General features: G+C 49.0%; 6 protein-coding genes across 6 annotated transcripts; 3 read left to right on the top strand and 3 right to left on the bottom strand.

The window, feature by feature from the left end:
• Window positions 1–193: 193 nt before the first annotated feature.
• N7477_005123 (sugar porter family MFS transporter) lies at window positions 194–1926 on the bottom strand (the record flags this gene model as incomplete). Its single annotated transcript, XM_056966786.1, has 3 exons — window positions 194–924; window positions 982–1772; window positions 1829–1926. The coding sequence occupies 3 exons, from the start codon at window positions 1924–1926 to the stop codon at window positions 194–196; spliced, it is 1620 nt and encodes a 539-aa protein (XP_056823567.1).
• A 1607-nt stretch (window positions 1927–3533) lies between these two features.
• N7477_005122 (putative manganese ion homeostasis (Fr)) lies at window positions 3534–5566 on the bottom strand (the record flags this gene model as incomplete). Its single annotated transcript, XM_056966785.1, has 3 exons — window positions 3534–3788; window positions 3819–5183; window positions 5240–5566. 3 exons carry the CDS (start codon window positions 5564–5566, stop codon window positions 3534–3536), a joined length of 1947 nt encoding a protein of 648 aa, XP_056823566.1.
• Window positions 5567–6207: 641 nt separating this feature from the next.
• On the bottom strand, window positions 6208–7994 carry N7477_005121 (uncharacterized protein; the record flags this gene model as incomplete). The annotated part of the gene is made up of 5 exons (XM_056966784.1): window positions 6208–7424; window positions 7445–7592; window positions 7654–7740; window positions 7807–7853; window positions 7916–7994. The coding sequence occupies 5 exons, from the start codon at window positions 7992–7994 to the stop codon at window positions 6208–6210; spliced, it is 1578 nt and encodes a 525-aa protein (XP_056823565.1).
• A 2324-nt stretch (window positions 7995–10318) lies between these two features.
• On the top strand, window positions 10319–10576 carry N7477_005120 (uncharacterized protein; the record flags this gene model as incomplete). Its single annotated transcript, XM_056966783.1, has 2 exons — window positions 10319–10361; window positions 10416–10576. 2 exons carry the CDS (start codon window positions 10319–10321, stop codon window positions 10574–10576), a joined length of 204 nt encoding a protein of 67 aa, XP_056823564.1.
• Window positions 10577–12054: 1478 nt separating this feature from the next.
• On the top strand, window positions 12055–12921 carry N7477_005119 (uncharacterized protein; the record flags this gene model as incomplete). Its single annotated transcript, XM_056966782.1, has 1 exon — window positions 12055–12921. The coding sequence occupies one exon, from the start codon at window positions 12055–12057 to the stop codon at window positions 12919–12921; it is 867 nt and encodes a 288-aa protein (XP_056823563.1).
• A 2019-nt stretch (window positions 12922–14940) lies between these two features.
• N7477_005118 (uncharacterized protein) lies at window positions 14941–16111 on the top strand (the record flags this gene model as incomplete). The annotated part of the gene is made up of 5 exons (XM_056966781.1): window positions 14941–15151; window positions 15209–15279; window positions 15334–15545; window positions 15606–15736; window positions 15804–16111. 5 exons carry the CDS (start codon window positions 14941–14943, stop codon window positions 16109–16111), a joined length of 933 nt encoding a protein of 310 aa, XP_056823562.1.
• Window positions 16112–16797: the final 686 nt, after the last annotated feature.

The raw sequence follows: 16797 nt of genomic DNA, 5'->3' as shown, positions 1-16797 counted from the left end.
TCTACATTTTTTCTCTTGAAAATCAATGTATACGTATAAAGAATGAGAATAGTAATCCATTAATCTTGGTATGCACGCATATCTGTCCTAAGTCTCCAATCATCAAGCTATGTAAGAAATCAAATATGTGTTCAGCATTCCCTTTTAAAACCAAATTCAAAACCGAAACTCCATATGCATGCACAGTCCACCCTCAAACTTCCATCTTAGTGGCAATGCTCTCATGATGAGTAGCATGCTCTCCGCTCCTCTTCTCATTGGCGTCGCTTTCCAACTGAGCCAGCGTGCCATTCTTAACATCACCCGCAATATCCCTCACATCCGTATAATGCACACTCGGCACAAAGCCAACAGACTTCCAAGCGACAGAAACCTTGGCGTAGAGTTCATCCACCTGCTCAAGCGACAATCCCTTGGTCTCGTAAATACAAGTATACACGAAGACGGCGCAAATGAAGCAGAATCCGCCCCAGATAAAGAAGACCTTAGACTGGAGGTTTGCGTTTCCGGGTCCACTGTTCACCATGTAGGGAGTAGCGTAGGCGATAGCCCAATTAAGCAACCAGTTGGTAGCAGTAGTGATAGAAAGACACTTGGCGCGAGCCTTGAGGGGGAAGAGTTCACCAGTAACTACCCAGGCGACCGGGCCCCAGGAGCAAGCGAAGAAGAAGATATAGACGCAGACGAAGGCGATGAGGACTTTGTTAGCGACTGTTGAGCTTGCGGCTGTGCCGACAATAGCAACGATGAGCTGCGAGACGCACATGCCGACTGCACCGAAGAGGAGGAGGGGACGACGACCCCATTTCTCAACCATGTAGAGGCCTGGGAAGGTAGACACCACGTTGATGATGTTAGTGATCAGAGTAATCACGAAGGAGTTCTGGATGCCGGAGTTTTGGAAGAATGTGGTGCCATAGTAGACTTGGTTCATTAGTATATTGGTTTAAGGGATTTGGAGGGAGCGGAATCGGGACATACAGATGAAGTTGACACCGGCGAGCTGCTGGAGAGCCTGGATCGCACAGCCGGTAGCAAGACGCTTTCCAATAGATCCCCTGAAGATCTCGATGTAGGATGCATTACCGAGACGCATTTCGAATTCGTGGTTGGCTTGGATCTCAGACAGTTCGGCGACAATAGCGGGGTCATTAACGTCCATACGGCGAAGACGAGCGAGAGACTTGAGAGCTTCCTCGTGCCTATCCCGCTTGATCAGGAAGCGAGGAGTCTCCGGGAGCATAATCATACCCGTAACCAGGATGATTGCCCAAGCGAACTGAATCGCGACAGGGATACGGTAGCAGCCAGTATCCATGCGGTCCTTGGTAGCATTGTTGACAATGGCAGCTAAGAGAAGACCGAATGTGATGGCCAGCTGGTAAGCACCGACAATAGTACCACGGATCCATTTAGGTGCAGTCTCAGACTGGTAAAGGGGGATAGTGGCTGAGAGAAGACCAACACCAAGACCAGCGAAGAAGCGGCCGGCAACGAAGAGAGGAATTGATGTGGACGCCACTTGCAGAATGACACCGAAGACAAAGACGAAGCTTTCCATGATCATACCGAGACGACGGCCGAATCTGTCTGCGATGGGGGCGGCACCGAGGGCACCGAAGAAGGTTCCGGCGGAGAGCAGGGAGACGATCATGGAAGATTGGGAGGATGTGACATCGGGGAAGTGATCTGTGGGGTTGATGTAGCCTGTGGAGAAAAGGCTTCGCCAGTACTTCATGGCGAGAATACCGCTGATGGTACCGGTGTCGTATCTGCAGATGTTAACATGGATCGCTGAGGACGAAGAATGGTAGAGTATGGAACATACCCAAAGAGGACACCACCAAAGGCAACGAACAAGCCGATCACAATTGCCGGCACGGCCGAGCCAGTGGCATCGGCCGGTTTCTTAATAGCAAAGCCCATGGTCAAGTAGCTGAGTATAGAAAGATAGGTGAAAGAGAAGAGAAGAATAAAGTGAACAGGAATGGCCAGTCACGACCAAAAGTATTGTCGACTGCACAGCAGACCCAAAGAAGCGAATATAGAGACGATCAGAACACAGGAAACAAACCACAGACAGCGGGAATCAGACACCTTTTGTAGTCGCCGCAACAGACCAAGATAAACACCCCGCAGTCCGAAACCAGCAAAGACCCCCAACCCTCAAACCCCATGTGCACGAGCCGAACAACATGGGGAGGCGGAGAAAAAGACAGTGGAGCCAATGCGGCCTCGCCGAGTGGACCCAGCTGCGGGCAACAGACGAGAGCTAGAATTGATGCTTGACCCGAACCGTGGACGCCACGATTATTTCCAGAAGGGGGCTTGTGGATCAGAGACCTGGATCGGCGAGGGCCAGGACCATTGCAGACTGCTTTCGGGTTCTAGATTGGAAGACTATCCCGTTCAGACAGATAGCGTCAGGTTGATAAGATCATGTGGTCGTCGTGTGGCTGTGCTGCAAACAGCTAAAATCAGAAATGTGTTGATGGTTCGAAGTGGCCGCATCAGGGAAGACACAAATTGGGCACATTCCTCGACACCACAAAACAACAGTTATTATTAGACGGTGGCAACCGTGATCTCAATTTTATTTCAATTTGTAAAAGTTAGAGGTACGAGGTGATCTAGATTCAGCATGACTCCATAGAAACGCCTGGGGCCAGAAATCTCTCGTATTTGGAACCAGGGTGCATACCTCAACCCTCGTCTCCAGGTTTCACCAACCCCAGACTCATCAATGCTTACCCCCGCATCTAAAGTCTGTAAACCAATCGACTGCGCCAGAGTTGGTCGATCACCAGAGAGATTCTGGAAAAGGTTTTGAGGTGACGTTGAGACACGGGATGAACAGCTCACCGGCGGTCTCAAGGGGGAATCCCCCGAGACCAGATGGGGATTTTTAACATGTGGCGCCGGGCGTTGGAGGCTTCGGGTCCAAAACCTTGTCTAGATTTATGCTTGGATCGGGATGATCAGCAAGGAGTCGGTTTCTTACCCCGGTACTGTGTTGGTGTCGACAATCTCCTTCATCGTGTTTCGCTTGTTTCGCTCGAAGTTACACCGACTATAGCTAGGCGACGAATAAATATATATATATTTACAAACACCCCTATTCACGATCATCGTGTAGTTGCGAGTATCTCGGGACCCGGTGCTAGGAACAGGAAGAGCAAGGAACAGCACCGGGCCGTGTCCAGACTTGGCTGAAGCCTAAATGTGTTTTGAGGGATTTTCCCGTGGCCTCGATTGGACGGGTGACCCGATACCTCTCCGAGATTTGCCCGGCTCGGTGAAGCACCGGACCCTATAGACTCGCCGAGAAGAACAATGCAGGTTTTTCGAATTTTCACGGGCCCCCAGGTGGCTGTCCTTTTTTGAGACCAAAGGCTATCCCCACAGAATCGAACAGAATATGATTTTGCGGGGAATCTTGGTCACGGGCTTCCCAGGTCACATGAAGGGTCAGAAAAAACAAGGGAATGATGGTCTATATTTCCATGGATTTCTATACACTATACTTGTTTTGGCTACCAGCGCCAGATCAAAAGGAAGTACACAGACAGAACGACCCCCGCGACAACGCGAATCGACCGGACCAAATCCCGGCCGATGAATAGGGCATGTTGTCGGACGCCGGCCGGACGGGCGGGCCGGTACAAGTTCTTGTCTTTCAGGCCCGGCGACCCGTGATCATCGCGATCTGAGACCCCGATAAGTATCGTGGTGAGACTTGGCGCTGGGGTAGCGGGGCGCATTAAGGCCACCGCGGCTGGCGAGGCCGCCTAAAGAAGGGAGGGTTGAGCTGGACGTACCGGAGGCCTGGTACTGATGCCGGGGGGAGTGGGAGCGGCGTTCGGTGAGGGGGAGATAGGAGCCACTTGAAGGGGTCTCGGGGCGAAGACGACGTGGTAGGTTGAGCTCATGAGGAGGACGAGCATGCTGAGGCCGAGTATCACGGCGTAGTGAATAAAGATGCCTAGCTGATCGGGCAGCAGGCAAAGGTGATTTTGAACGGTAGGTTGAGATCCTTTTTGTATGGACTCGCCTGTCTGTGGATCGATGGGGTTCCAAAGACTGGTGAGGACGAAGCCTGGATGGCGGACTCCCATGGCCCATGAGATACTTTTGACGGTGATCTCCTTAGGAGAGCCGTTGAACTCGCGGTGCGAGATTTCACAGTAATCATGGTCATCACCAGAGTATATTTGTACAACATTCGGGCCTGCCTTGTTGATCAACTCCGTTGAGATGGTCGGAGTCAACACATTCTGATACTGATAACCGCCAGTGATACTCAGCGAGTTCGGCTCGTCTTCTTCGAGGTCTGGCGCAGCAGGTGGTGACCGTTCTCGAAGCGGTCCGCACGGAGTCGCAGGCTTGCGGAACAGAGGCACATGCGTCAGAAGAATAGTAGGAAACCCGACGCTCTCGGGCTTGGGATTCTCTTTGATAACATCCTCCAATGCATCCACAACGCGATGCTCGAACTTGGTTTTCTCCGACTGATTTCGCAGCGCCAACAATTCCTCGTTCTCGGCTTTCGCTTTGTACAAGGACGCCTGATTCAGGAAATCATCCGCGTCTTTCCAAAGTGGCCAGGGCTCATCCAATTTGTTGCTGGAACTAGAGCTACCCGTCTCAGGATCCGGCTGGTCTCGCGCGCTCAATGAGGGTGTATCCACCGATACAAATGTGTGGTTCCCAATAATATCCACGCGATTACCTTCGCCAAAGTAAGCTTGAAATCGCTGGCGAACAGGCTCCTGGATCCCATTCCCGAATCCGAGGTCGTGGTTTCCCGGTAGGCTAGCAATCAATTTGCGACCCCGATTGTCAAACGGCTCATAGTCCTGATTCAACCAGGGATCCAAGAAGATTTTGATGAATCGCCCATATTCCTTCTTCCAGAAATTATCATCGATCTTCTTGTAGCGCTGCTCTGGGCTGGTGGTCGTCGTCGTAGCCCATTCCCTTCCTCCATCGAAAAGGTCGCCGAGAAACAACACTGAATCAGGCACCAAATTCTTTTGAATATGTGAAAAAGACCGTCGCATGTATTGATCAGTATATTGCACGGTCAACGTTGAGAGTGGCCAAGGGCGACCAGGGTAGGTGTGAGGATCGACAAGCTGGGGATCAGCGACGAAAGCGATACGATGCGGCGTTGCACCTTGAGGCTAAAGAAAGAGAATGATTAGCATTGAATCACCAGACAGACAGAATCAAAACATACCCATGTCTCCCAAGTCTCCCAAGCACAAGCATCTATACTTTCTTGGAAGACGGTCCTTTCGCCCCACCACAGCGTAAAGACCCAGAGTAGAACAACGGCACTAGGGATCGAAAACAGGCTCTTCAATAACACCTTCGCCTGATTCCTGGCCTCGTCCCTAGTCCTTGGTCTACTCGACAGTATCGTATCGACACCCTCCTCAATCCATTGTTTGGCTGCGGGTATCACCCGATTACAAGCCTGGTTGACCAGACCTCCGGATGAAGGATTTGAATTGAAGGAAGGAAGAGAGGAAGCGCCCGTGTTGCGGGGATAGGCGTAGCTCATTGTTGGCCCGTGAGGCAAGCCTCGATAATGGTGCCCCTTCGACACGGGTGGTAAAAATCAGCGGAAGGAGTGACGCTGCATGCTCTAAAAAGAAAGAAAGGAAGGGGCAAGGTACTGGAGAGGAAGAAAAGGGTCCTAAAGCATGTTGTGTCGCAAAGCAGAACAAGGGGGGTCCAACTGTCATGCGGCGTCGATCCCCGGACAGGGTCACGTGGGGCGCGTAGAAGGGTAAAAATAAACTCGGTTGAAAGATCTCGAGTTTGTGGAGGGGTGAGACGGGGACATGAGTTTTATTACTCACGGCTCGAACAGGCGAGTCTGGCTTAGATTATTGATTAGAGGAAGAGCTACGTTCTGAGCATTCAAGGTAAACAGTCTGGATCTTGGCCAGACTGTTGCTGAATTAAGGATAGTTGAGAATAACATGCATGATGAGGTGGATGTCAAGAGACAATTTCGGCACCCAATCCGAATCGAATGCCATGCTGCCAATAATGGCAAGGAGACGCGCCTATCTGACGGGCGCCTTTCTATGAGAATAAACCTTGAAGGCGGGAATCATGAAGAACCAAGAAGACGCCGTGTGGGGTGCACGGTACACGTAAGAAATGGCGAATTAGGGACAAAGAATAAGATATTAATCAAGTCGACTTTTTAGGACAGCACTGGCCGCCTCGGGCACAGTTGTCATCGCATTCCAAGAGACAGGCCTGGGAATCACTCTGCAGACTGGCCGCACGGCTGGGCGGGTTGGGGTCGGCAGAAGAGGAGGATGCCTGAGTCTGATTCTGGTTCTCCTCCGCCTCAGGATCGGGGGAAAACTCAGGCTGGATGGTCGAGGAGTGGATACCGTAGGCGTGGAGACAACGGCGGACCTGGCGCGCAAGGTTCATGTAGCGCTCCGAGCCCTCGCCCTTGATCTCGGTGTCGACTTGGATGTGGATCGAGGCGACGATCTTGGTGTCGCTCAGCTGCCACACGTGGAGGTGGTGGGAGCCGAGAATACCGGGGAGACCCTCAATGTCCTCCTTGATGTGGTCAATGCTCATGCCGGGAGGCACGGCTTGCAGCAGGATGCGAGACGCGGCCTTGCAAAGGGGAATGGCAGAAGCCAGGATAATGAGCGTGATAACGAGCGAAATGCCAGGATCGACGTAGAATCGCCATTTGTAGTCAGTCAACCAGATGATGAGCGCTGACACGATGACACCGATGTTGCCCAGAGCGTCTCCCATGACGTGGAGGAAGACACCGCGCATGTTGAGATCGTGACCGTGACCATGACCACCCTTGCCCTTCGGCTTTGGTTGGGCATGATTGTGGCTCTTATGAATGTCTTCTTCGTGATCGTGGGCCTTGAGAGGAGCGTCGTGCTCATCAGTGTAGTTCGATGCGCGGTCACGGTGGCGAAGGAGGCCAGACTGTTCGGTGGGGCCTTCATCATCACGACTGTCAGAGTCCGAGGACGGGTCATCAAAGGTTCCACGGCCAGCAGCAATGATATCCTGTCGCATAGTCGCAGGGTGGGCGTAGATATCCTCCACATTGGTGAGTGGGCGTCCGGTCGAGGTACTGAATCTCCGAGGGCCCCGAGTGGATTCGGCGAGTAGGCGCTTGCGTGAGACAGGGGACGCCGGGTCGGTAGCGGGATGAGGAAGGCTGTTCTTAGGCGGATGGGCAGTTCCCACCCGGTTCTCGGGCATGACAGATGCAACACTTCTATGTTCAGCGACGGCCTCGTCACTCACGTGGTCGCTGTATCCCTGTTCCATATCGTCATGCTCATCGTGTGAGTGGCCGTGATCGTGACCGTGGCCATGGCCGCCGTGGGAGTGGTCATGGAACAGGGCCAGGCCCACTATATTGGAGAGAGAAGACCGAGACAGCCAACAATGCAGACCAGCTTCGGGTTTTGGACCTCCTGGGGTTCGACCAAGCGCTGAATTGCCTCCAAGAAAATCGACATGCAAAGCGCGACTAGGAAAACGCCGTTGACAAGGGCACCGAGGGTTTCTGCGCGTTGCCACTATGAGCGAGCATTTGATGTTAGCGCGTGCTACTGCGGGATCTGAATCCGGTCCACTTACACCGTACGTGTACATCTTCGAATTTGTCTCCTGATTGGCCACCTTGACTGCCCAAAGTCCGACGCATAGTGAGATAACATCGTTGAGCTGTGTTTGTGAGTTAGCTCATGTCGCGATAAGCGTTGACATCGGAGGTTCGCGCAAGGCACGTACCATGTGAAAAGAATCGGCCACGAGAGCGAGGGAGTGGACGGCATATCCTGTAGGATACTGAGGTCAGCAAAACTGGATACAGCTGCAGAGGGTGTCAATCAGTCCATACCAGTGATCAGCTCCAAGAGAAAGAAGGCTGTGTCGATGACAAGCAGGATGATGATCCTGTTGGTCTTGGAGAGACCCATGTTGAGCTTGCGGCGCGCTCCCAGGCGCAGGTCACAACAGAGTAGGAAGATGCAGTGAATGTCGACACCAAGTACCAGACAAGGCGAGTTGTTTATGAAGGGAGTGTTTGGGGGAAAATTTGCGTCGCACCCGATAGCGTCGAGGAGAACTGACGCCAGTGGAGCCTGTGGCCGTTATGCCGGGCGGACGACTCTCCGATCGGGCCCGGGGTGGCGTTACTTTGCCCTCTGTATCTGCTCGTATAGATGAGGCTCAGAATCGTTCCCAGCTTAATAGTTATTGAAATACTAGAATAATTCGCAGCTCCAGTATTTTTCCACCTTTGTTCCTCTATTTTTCCTAGACGTGTGCAGATGCATTTGCATGCGGTCCTTGCATGGGCAAAGCCATACCCCACCCGTGCACGGAAATGGGCCGTGATCGGCCAGCCCTACTGGTCAACAAAAGAGCCTAGGCTACTGTACATGCTTGCTGTAGTCTAGAAGGCGAAGCCTTGTGGAGTTTTTACAACCATTTCATCATCCCATGGCAATCCCCTCATGTCCAATTATCCACGACAACCTACTTAAGAACGAAGTGTACCTATAGCCATCTTACCAAAATGACTAGTGCAATCAACAGAGAAAAACCAATAGAGCAAAATTTCTTTCTTGAATGCCGGCAAATTGGTGCAATAACCTGCACGTCAGGCAAATCGCACTTGCAATATCATCTTAACTTAACATAGACACCGGAAAGCCAGGATTCTAGAAACGCATTTGCTCCTAAGCGAGAGACTAAAGTTTTAGTGTTTTCCTAGCATGGGTAAGAACCAAGATTTCTAGCCAATCGTATTACCAACGGTAGCCGTAAATCACGCTTAAACTCCCCCCAAGGTACTCTATAATGGACACTTTAGTCAGTCGCTTTCAATTTGGCCCCCAAAAACTGCGCCACGGCCGACCCACGCTCGGCTATGACCACAGGCTGCGTCAGTTACAACTTCTTGGCGTAGGTTTTTGATTTTGTTCACGGCATTTTCTATCATTCATACGGACCTCAGTACCGCTGGGTGATCTCTTTAAGGAGATCGAATTGACTCCACATGGTCGACGTGGGTCTGCGGATTGTTTACGAATGTTGTAATTGGATAGGGACCAGCCATGCCGAAAAGACGACTTCACCCGGAGCTGCAATTGCTGGAGATGTGAGGTTTTCAGGATAGGGATACTATGGAATCAAAAAAACATACCGAGTGACCTCAGTTCAAATAGTGAACGTTGTGTTGAAAAGTCGCTAGACTAGACGAGTTGACATTCAAGCCCAGGTGCTATTTCGCCCCGATCGCGGGCATACACTTGTCCTATCTAGTCATGACTGAGAAATGAGCCTGATCAATGCCAAGGAACAAATTAACAGAAGCCGACCATGGAGAGATCAAACTTCGCTGGTATAATTTCTTCGTCCCTTTGTGAGGATGCAAATTGCAGCTTGTCAAGAAAGACTGTGAGCTCACTCCTGAAGAAGCGCACGCTACTAAAGAGGAGGCATTTTGGGCATACTTCAAAATGAGACAAGGATGCCTGTTATCATCATTCAACAGAGCCCTATAAGGCATTCTTTCCAGAGGTCACTCGTGGCTGTGAGATAAGGTTCTCACCGACCAATGCAGGGTCTGCGCTCGTGGGAAAGAGATTATGACACTGAGACTGCGGCTCAAGGGCCTAAGAACCTTGGCTTGAACCTATTGGATGGATCAGCGAGTCATAAGGCTGTGTGTCGGGCGCTGAGAGGATTTCAGCCCTTTCGCCCAAAGGAGGTGCAGATACCTTCCAAAAAAGGAAACTCATCGTTTGTGAACATTGGGGCCATTCTGACATTGCCCGATTTTGATCTATCCCTCAAACAAGCTCGTCCTATAGCATTTGGTCACGACTTCATTACGAGGCATAGTCGTTCGATCGCGTGACTTGGGCAGAATCCACAGTTTGATCTACCGGGTGCTTCTTGAGAGACGATCACCAAGGCTGCACTGCCAGGCATGAAAGCTATGTCATGTTAAGTGCTGGACAATCTCATAGGGTTTTCAAGTACGAGTACCGCCTAAGTGCCTCCCTTCTCCATCTGCTCATCAGCAACTCCATACTTGGTTATCTCGACCTTTTCCGCTTCTACCTTGCCATCAAAATGGGCACTGCATCGGCATCTGAGACGAGTAAACCCAGACTTATTTTGCGCGTTCTCGCCTTCTTGTTGTCGGTCATCGGTATTGCAGTCAACACCAGCGCAGACCACTACTTAGCATAGATATACGATATTATCGTACGTTGACCTTTACACAACCATGTTGCAACTTTTTCACGCTCGTACTAACGACACGCCAATAGGTGATCGTTCCAGCGTTGTGTTCAGTAATTAATGCCAGCCTCGTACTTTTCAAGCGCCCGTTCACCGTGGTCTTCACATTGCGTTGGACCTGACATTTGCTCTGATGTTATTCGGCGACTCTGGCACTATTAGCCACCCAGGATATATATATAATAGATTTCATGTGAGAAATAGTGCGATCGCTGCTCTTGCGATCATGGTCGTAGCTGGATAAGTCAAATCCGAAGTTTCATATGTGTGGTACTTATATTCCGATCAAACAGACTCACTCACTTCTCCCACTTCGTTTTGGCCTGTTGCGATGTGCACCCAAGACGCCACGCCGGTAGATCGGCGCACCACAAGGCAAAACGCAAAGAGCGAGATTGTCTAGTTGTATTGGGTTTATTCTGGTGGAATTGCTGAGGCATTTACTCCAAAATCCTGGGATCTTGCCGATCGCAGAGAAGAGACGAGGTTCATGCTGCTACGAATTTTCTACCAGTTGACTAGAACAGGGCGTTGTACTTACAGAATGCTACGATACATATTTGTCGAAGAATTTGTCCATTTTGAATATAAAAGCACACAATTTGTTCACTGTGACAGGGTCTAAGTCTGATCATGAAGCACTGTCTGCATTGTGATTGAACTTGCGCTCGCCAGTGACGGTCGGACCTAGTAATCATCGGCCAGCAACCGCGGCGGCAGCCGTAATTACACCAGTACCGCGACACTTCTTAGTGAATACAGGTTCTCTGGATTCAAGTCTACGTCAAATGGCGAGTCGTCATAATTTGAATGCGTCGTGATTGATGGAAACCTTCAAGCATCAAAGGGAGCGGATAGTTTCTCTGTACTTGATTTTTAATGACAAAAAGAATGTCATCATAAGCAAGTGTGGCCGAGTGGTTAAGGCGCTGTGTTTAGGTTATCTCCGATAACGTCCGCAGTGGGAAACTTCGCGCGTTCGAATCGCGTCGCTTGCATTCATATTATTTTTCCTTTTTTTGGTGTTTGTTATGAAGAAGTGAAAGCTTCTCATGTAATTTCAAACGGTCATTATCATTCAGAGGACATTCTTTCAATTCTGTTTCAAGCCGAAGAGATTGAATGGTGACGTGAAAGAAACAGTTCTGTCCGGACTGTATCGCACCCAGGCGCTAGTCAACAAAAGAAGGGTGGGAATAGCCGGAAGTGAGTGAATTTTTACAATAATTTCGAATTTAGTTTGACATCACTCTTTGGACTTGATTCCCGGGAAATAAATTCTACGTGGGCGAGTTCTGATTGAATGTTATGTTAACCCGCTTCCTACTATCGACGATTCATTCATTTTACAATACTTCAGTACTAACTTACAGGTGGTGTAATTTACACGAAATCAGCAGACACGAGGTACGAGTCCTCTCCCCTCCATAACGCTCGCGTCTTGCACCAGAAGCGAAGCTTATCTGCAACAACCTTCATCCATCGATTGATGGAACTGCCATAGGCTCCATGCGCATCCCAATGTTGTTGTCCGTTTTTGTGGGCCAATCTATGGCATCCAGCTCAACACCTCTGCTCAGCTGGCAGTTAGACGGGAACAGTCGCTCGGCATGGGACATCCTGTGGACTTGTTTGTCAACAATTTTTGCCTGCACATGGACTCTTCTTCACATGGATGTTCCTCCCCGTAATGCGTCCGTTGCAAGATGTACAATTAGTAAAATGCGTCTGTGGGTTCTAACCATCTTAGCCCCTGAGGTTACCTTCCTGCGAGCAATCGGTCAGCTCGCCGATGCGAGAACTTTGCAGAAAGTGTGCAACAAGACACAGAAAATACGAGATGCGGAATCATCAGAGCCAAAATTATGGCTATCACAACGCACTAGGCCGCTTGAACAAGTCGAAAACTTGGATCACGTGGATCTACATCCAGTCCACACCGAATGGACGCTCCGTCAATGCTTCTGTGTCATCGCTGGTGGACTTGTGTTGCAGACGCAGGATCAATGGATCTACACAATACAGCCCCGCGATATGAAACCTCTCATCCAGGCCGGCATGGTCCACTGTTCAGACTTTCGAGACCAGGATATCGAAGATCGAGCGAAAGCAGACTCGTTTGCGAAATTCTTTACCGTCCTTCAAAGCACCTGGTTTTTATGCAACGTCATCACAAGATGGGCCTACGATCTACCAGTATCCCCCATCGAATTGTCAACTGTTGCCTATGTGGCCTGTGCTATTTTAATATATGGGGTATGGTGGTATAAGCCCAAAGACATAGGCACCTCTATCGCAGTCTATCTACGATATAACCGTGATGATATGCCAATGGAGGTCCGCAATATAGTAGAGGGGAAATCCACCGGGTGGGTTCATATAAGAGCTCTCGTTAACGAGGATAACTGGCTGTCTGTCTTGTGGAAGACCGTTCGAACGCCTTTCTTCAGCAGAGATATTAAATGTCTCGAGACGATCGATGAGGCAGGTGGTAGCGATTTCATCAAACCGCCATTTGAAATCTTTATCTTTGATGTGATATGCAGTCTCACTGCTCTCCTTTACTGCGGGATTCATGTGGCTGCGTAAGACTGAAATTTTCCTTCTCTGCCATCTTCCCTATAAGCTAACGGTAACGTTTTCCCGGATAGATGGGACTTTCCTTTCGCAACTCGCGCCGAGCTGATATCTTGGCGTGTCTTTTCCCTCGCATCTGTTGCGATGGCTTTCGTCGTATGCCTAGTGAGTGGTCTCATAGACGCTACAACGCTCCCCAACTCAAAGGACCTGCTTCCTTCCTTTATGGTTGGCCTCACTCGCCCAGCCGCTCTTTGGCCTATGCTCGTTACTGTTATTGTTAGCTTTAACATCTACATTGTTGCACGCTTAGGGATCATAGGCCTTGTCTGTTCCTCGTTAAGAGCTCTTCCGACTGGGTCCTACACAACTGTAGGATGGATGACTAGCATACCACATTTCTAAAAAGGGACGAGTCAATTATGCTGATACAAAAATAATATCCAAACCACAAGATTTTGCTTAAGCAGGGACTGCGGGCACTTGACTGAGAGAACCTAAAGAAAGTAAGCCATCCCTGGACATCAGCATACCATGTGTCTATCTTTGAGCTATGCAGCGCTTCTTGTAGACTAGGTTGGCACGTAATCCGAGTTGTGTTCCCTTGTCTCATATTCAATAGGTTGAGATAAATATCGACGTGACATGGGCTCATTCTAAAAAGTAGCCAAGATCCATGGAAAGTCTATGTCAGCTTAAGGGGTCAGCCAGATTAGATTCGACACTGGCAACGAATGAGACGCACCGCAGATGACAAAACCTATATAGTAGGGTTCTGCCACCTCGGCTGAATTGACGTTCGGAGGCATTGCGAAAGGCATTCGAGATTAGACAGCCCATCAGTAGCTTGAAAATGTGATGAAGATCAGAAATATGAGGCCTTTGCACACGTGTGTACTAGCCGCGTTACTATTCGCAAGTATTTGCAAGACTAACCCCAGAAAAACCGTGCAAGATTATAAGAATGAAAACTCCAAGGGTCGTGCAGATACCCCTGTCAGACTACGAAAACCCCCATACCCCCCTAGACATGACATTTTCTCGTGTAATTTCCAGATTTCGCTCGTACCTCACCATTGATATCATTGACAAAGTACAATAAAAGTGTCAAAGAGGGAGATAAATCAGTCGGAAATCGCCAATTCTCTCCGTTCTTCACGGTCGGGTCGGTCGGGTCAAGAAAGCCCTTCATGTTCGAGCAGGAATTAGCTCACCTCGCCATTCTCATGTGGGTCGCGGTGCATTATGTCAGTAATTACCTATCTAGGCCTAATGGGACTCCACTTTTTTCTCTTGGCATACAGTCCTCTTACTGTCCGCCTCTTTTACCGCTTTCTATCTTTACTTCTTTATATTAATATCACTACCTACTAGATACCTATTAGATATCTACTAGATACCCACTAGATACCTCTTTAATTTCTCTATCTTTTTATTCTCTTTAAATAAACTTATTTTCCTACTCTATAAGAGATATTTCTAAATATTCTATTCTAATATAGAATTAATATATATATAGGAGACAGGAAAGTAAAGAAAATAGAGGGGAAATAGTTTTAAACCTAGCAGAATTTAATTATAGGTAATCTTTAGCTATAATACTAATACATTTATAAAACTTCGCAATACGCTAAACCTAGCTAGGTGATCATCGACGACATTACCGCTTTCGTAACTGCCTAATACGGTTAGTCAATGTCTGGCGACCCACAAGAGAATGTCAAGGTGACATATACACTCATGTTCGAGAGGGGAATTGCGGGATTACCCAGTGGGGTATAGTATTTGCTGAGGACTCTCCCACCACACGTGGTCGATTGCCAGGACCTAACACGATGAAATAGTATTGCGACAATGCTACCTCGCTTGCGTCTTAGGTCGATGGAGATAGCTACGCGAAGTGAAGAATTGAAGAATCATATCGTTTCGACGTAGCCGACAAGGGTAGGCATATATAGGAGGGGGAGACAGCCTTGGATTGAATCATTTCTTCTACTTCCAACAATTTATTTGTCTTTATCACTACCCAAGATGATCTTCTCAAGTACTACTGCGCTTTTCGCGCTGGCATCGACCGTTTATGCCCAGTCGCAGTACACTTCTACTGGTACAGCTGCCGTAGCTAAGGCAGCTGCCACCGCCCTGACTCTGTCTCCTACTTCAAGTGTCGCTGGCTTAACGTTTGACCGCTTTGTTCAGATTTGGCTGGAGAACGAGAACTACAGTGCTGCTATCAAGGATAGTGAGTACCTGACGCCGGGAACCATCGATTTGAGGATGTAATGCTAACCTGAACTAGCAAACCTCGCCTATCTCGCTTCTCTAGGCATCACACTCACCAATTATTTCGCCATCACCCATCCTTCCCAGGTAATATCTCCAAAGCTTGGCGAACCATCATCTATCGCTAACACTAAGTTCCAGCCTAACTATGTCGCTGCGGTCGGTGGTAATACATTCGGGATCGCCGACGACAGCACGCACTATATTTCTTCAAGCACCAAGACAATCGTTGATCTCTTGGAGGATGCGGGCGTCAGCTGGAGTGTATATCAAGAAGATATGCCTTATTCTGGGTTCGAGGCAAACTATGCCAACCAGAAGACTGGTGCAAATGACTACATGCGCAAGCACAAGTAGAGCTCCCAACAACACCATTTTTCTAGCGCAAGAGTCACTGACAAAATTGTTCCAAGCCCGTTGATGAGCTACAACTCGGTGACATCGAATACCGACCGTCTTGCCAAATCGAAGAACTTCACCATGTTCTATGAAGACCTGGACAACAACAAACTGCCGCAATGGATGTTCATCACTCCTAACATGAGTATGCGGTTTTCCCCTCCCATAGTGATCTCCTTGAACTCGAGACTGATCTTAACTTTGATCTACAGCCAACGATGGGCATGATAGTTCGCTTGCCACGGCCGGAAAATGGTCTCGCAACTTCTTGACTCCTTTGCTCTCAAACGAGAACTTCAACACTGATAGCACTTTGATCATCCTTACCTTCGACGAAGGTCTGACGATCGGTACGAACCAGGTTTACGCCGTCCTTTTGGGTGGCGCCGTGTCAAGCGCCAAGGTGGGTACTACGGACGATACCGCGTATAATCACTACAGTCTGTTGAAGACCGTGGAGACCAATTGGAATCTGGGTAACCTCGGAGAAAATGACGTGGAAGCCTCTGCATTTTTCTGAGCAGATCTCAATGATCGATATCGATCAAGGCGACACTGCTGCCAGGATAGGGTTCGGAGTCTAAGATCTAGTAGTTATAAAAGACTTGTTGATGCAACTTATACAGATTCAATGTCATATTGTTTCAGGATGAAAATTATAATGATTCCTCAGAGTAATCTGAAGACTTGACCTCAAATTCGGATATCTATTAAGAAGATGTTAAGCGCTGTCTCAGCATCATATCATGACAGAATTTCAACCTTCACTATTTATACAGGATCACGTGACCCTTCCGAAAACGTTGAAAGCATGCTGCATGCATCAATTGTCTTAGCGGAGATATGACAAGCTCACATATATAAGGGCCGGCCAAGTTAGATGGTCTTTTAAGATTTTTGAATCTGACCGGAAAATAATCTCCATAGATGTGGTTGCAGCGCTTGGCCACCAACCCCAAAGCCCCACTCCGCACAACTGCCCGATACGGAAGCTCACGCTCGAAATGCTTGGCATTCTGTCTTTGGCCACCCACTACTAGCAGATATCATAGATTATTATATAAAAATTACGACCGACTCTTGAAAACCCGCAAAATTGGTCTGAGCGCAAGCTGCACGACAATGAACCGGACAATGATTATGAAGCAGCTCGACTTTTGCGCACCGCATTGGGAAGCCAAGGGTAGAGTAGCCGCGAAGGCTTAG

Source organism: Penicillium maclennaniae, assembly GCF_028827695.1.
Source record: "Penicillium maclennaniae strain IBT 15551 chromosome Unknown utg000004l:1.0-3007600.0:1.0-3009580.0, whole genome shotgun sequence".
Taxonomy (NCBI): domain Eukaryota; kingdom Fungi; phylum Ascomycota; class Eurotiomycetes; order Eurotiales; family Aspergillaceae; genus Penicillium; species Penicillium maclennaniae.
Note: the sequence above shows the minus strand (reverse complement) of the source record. Positions and strands in the feature narration are given on the sequence as shown.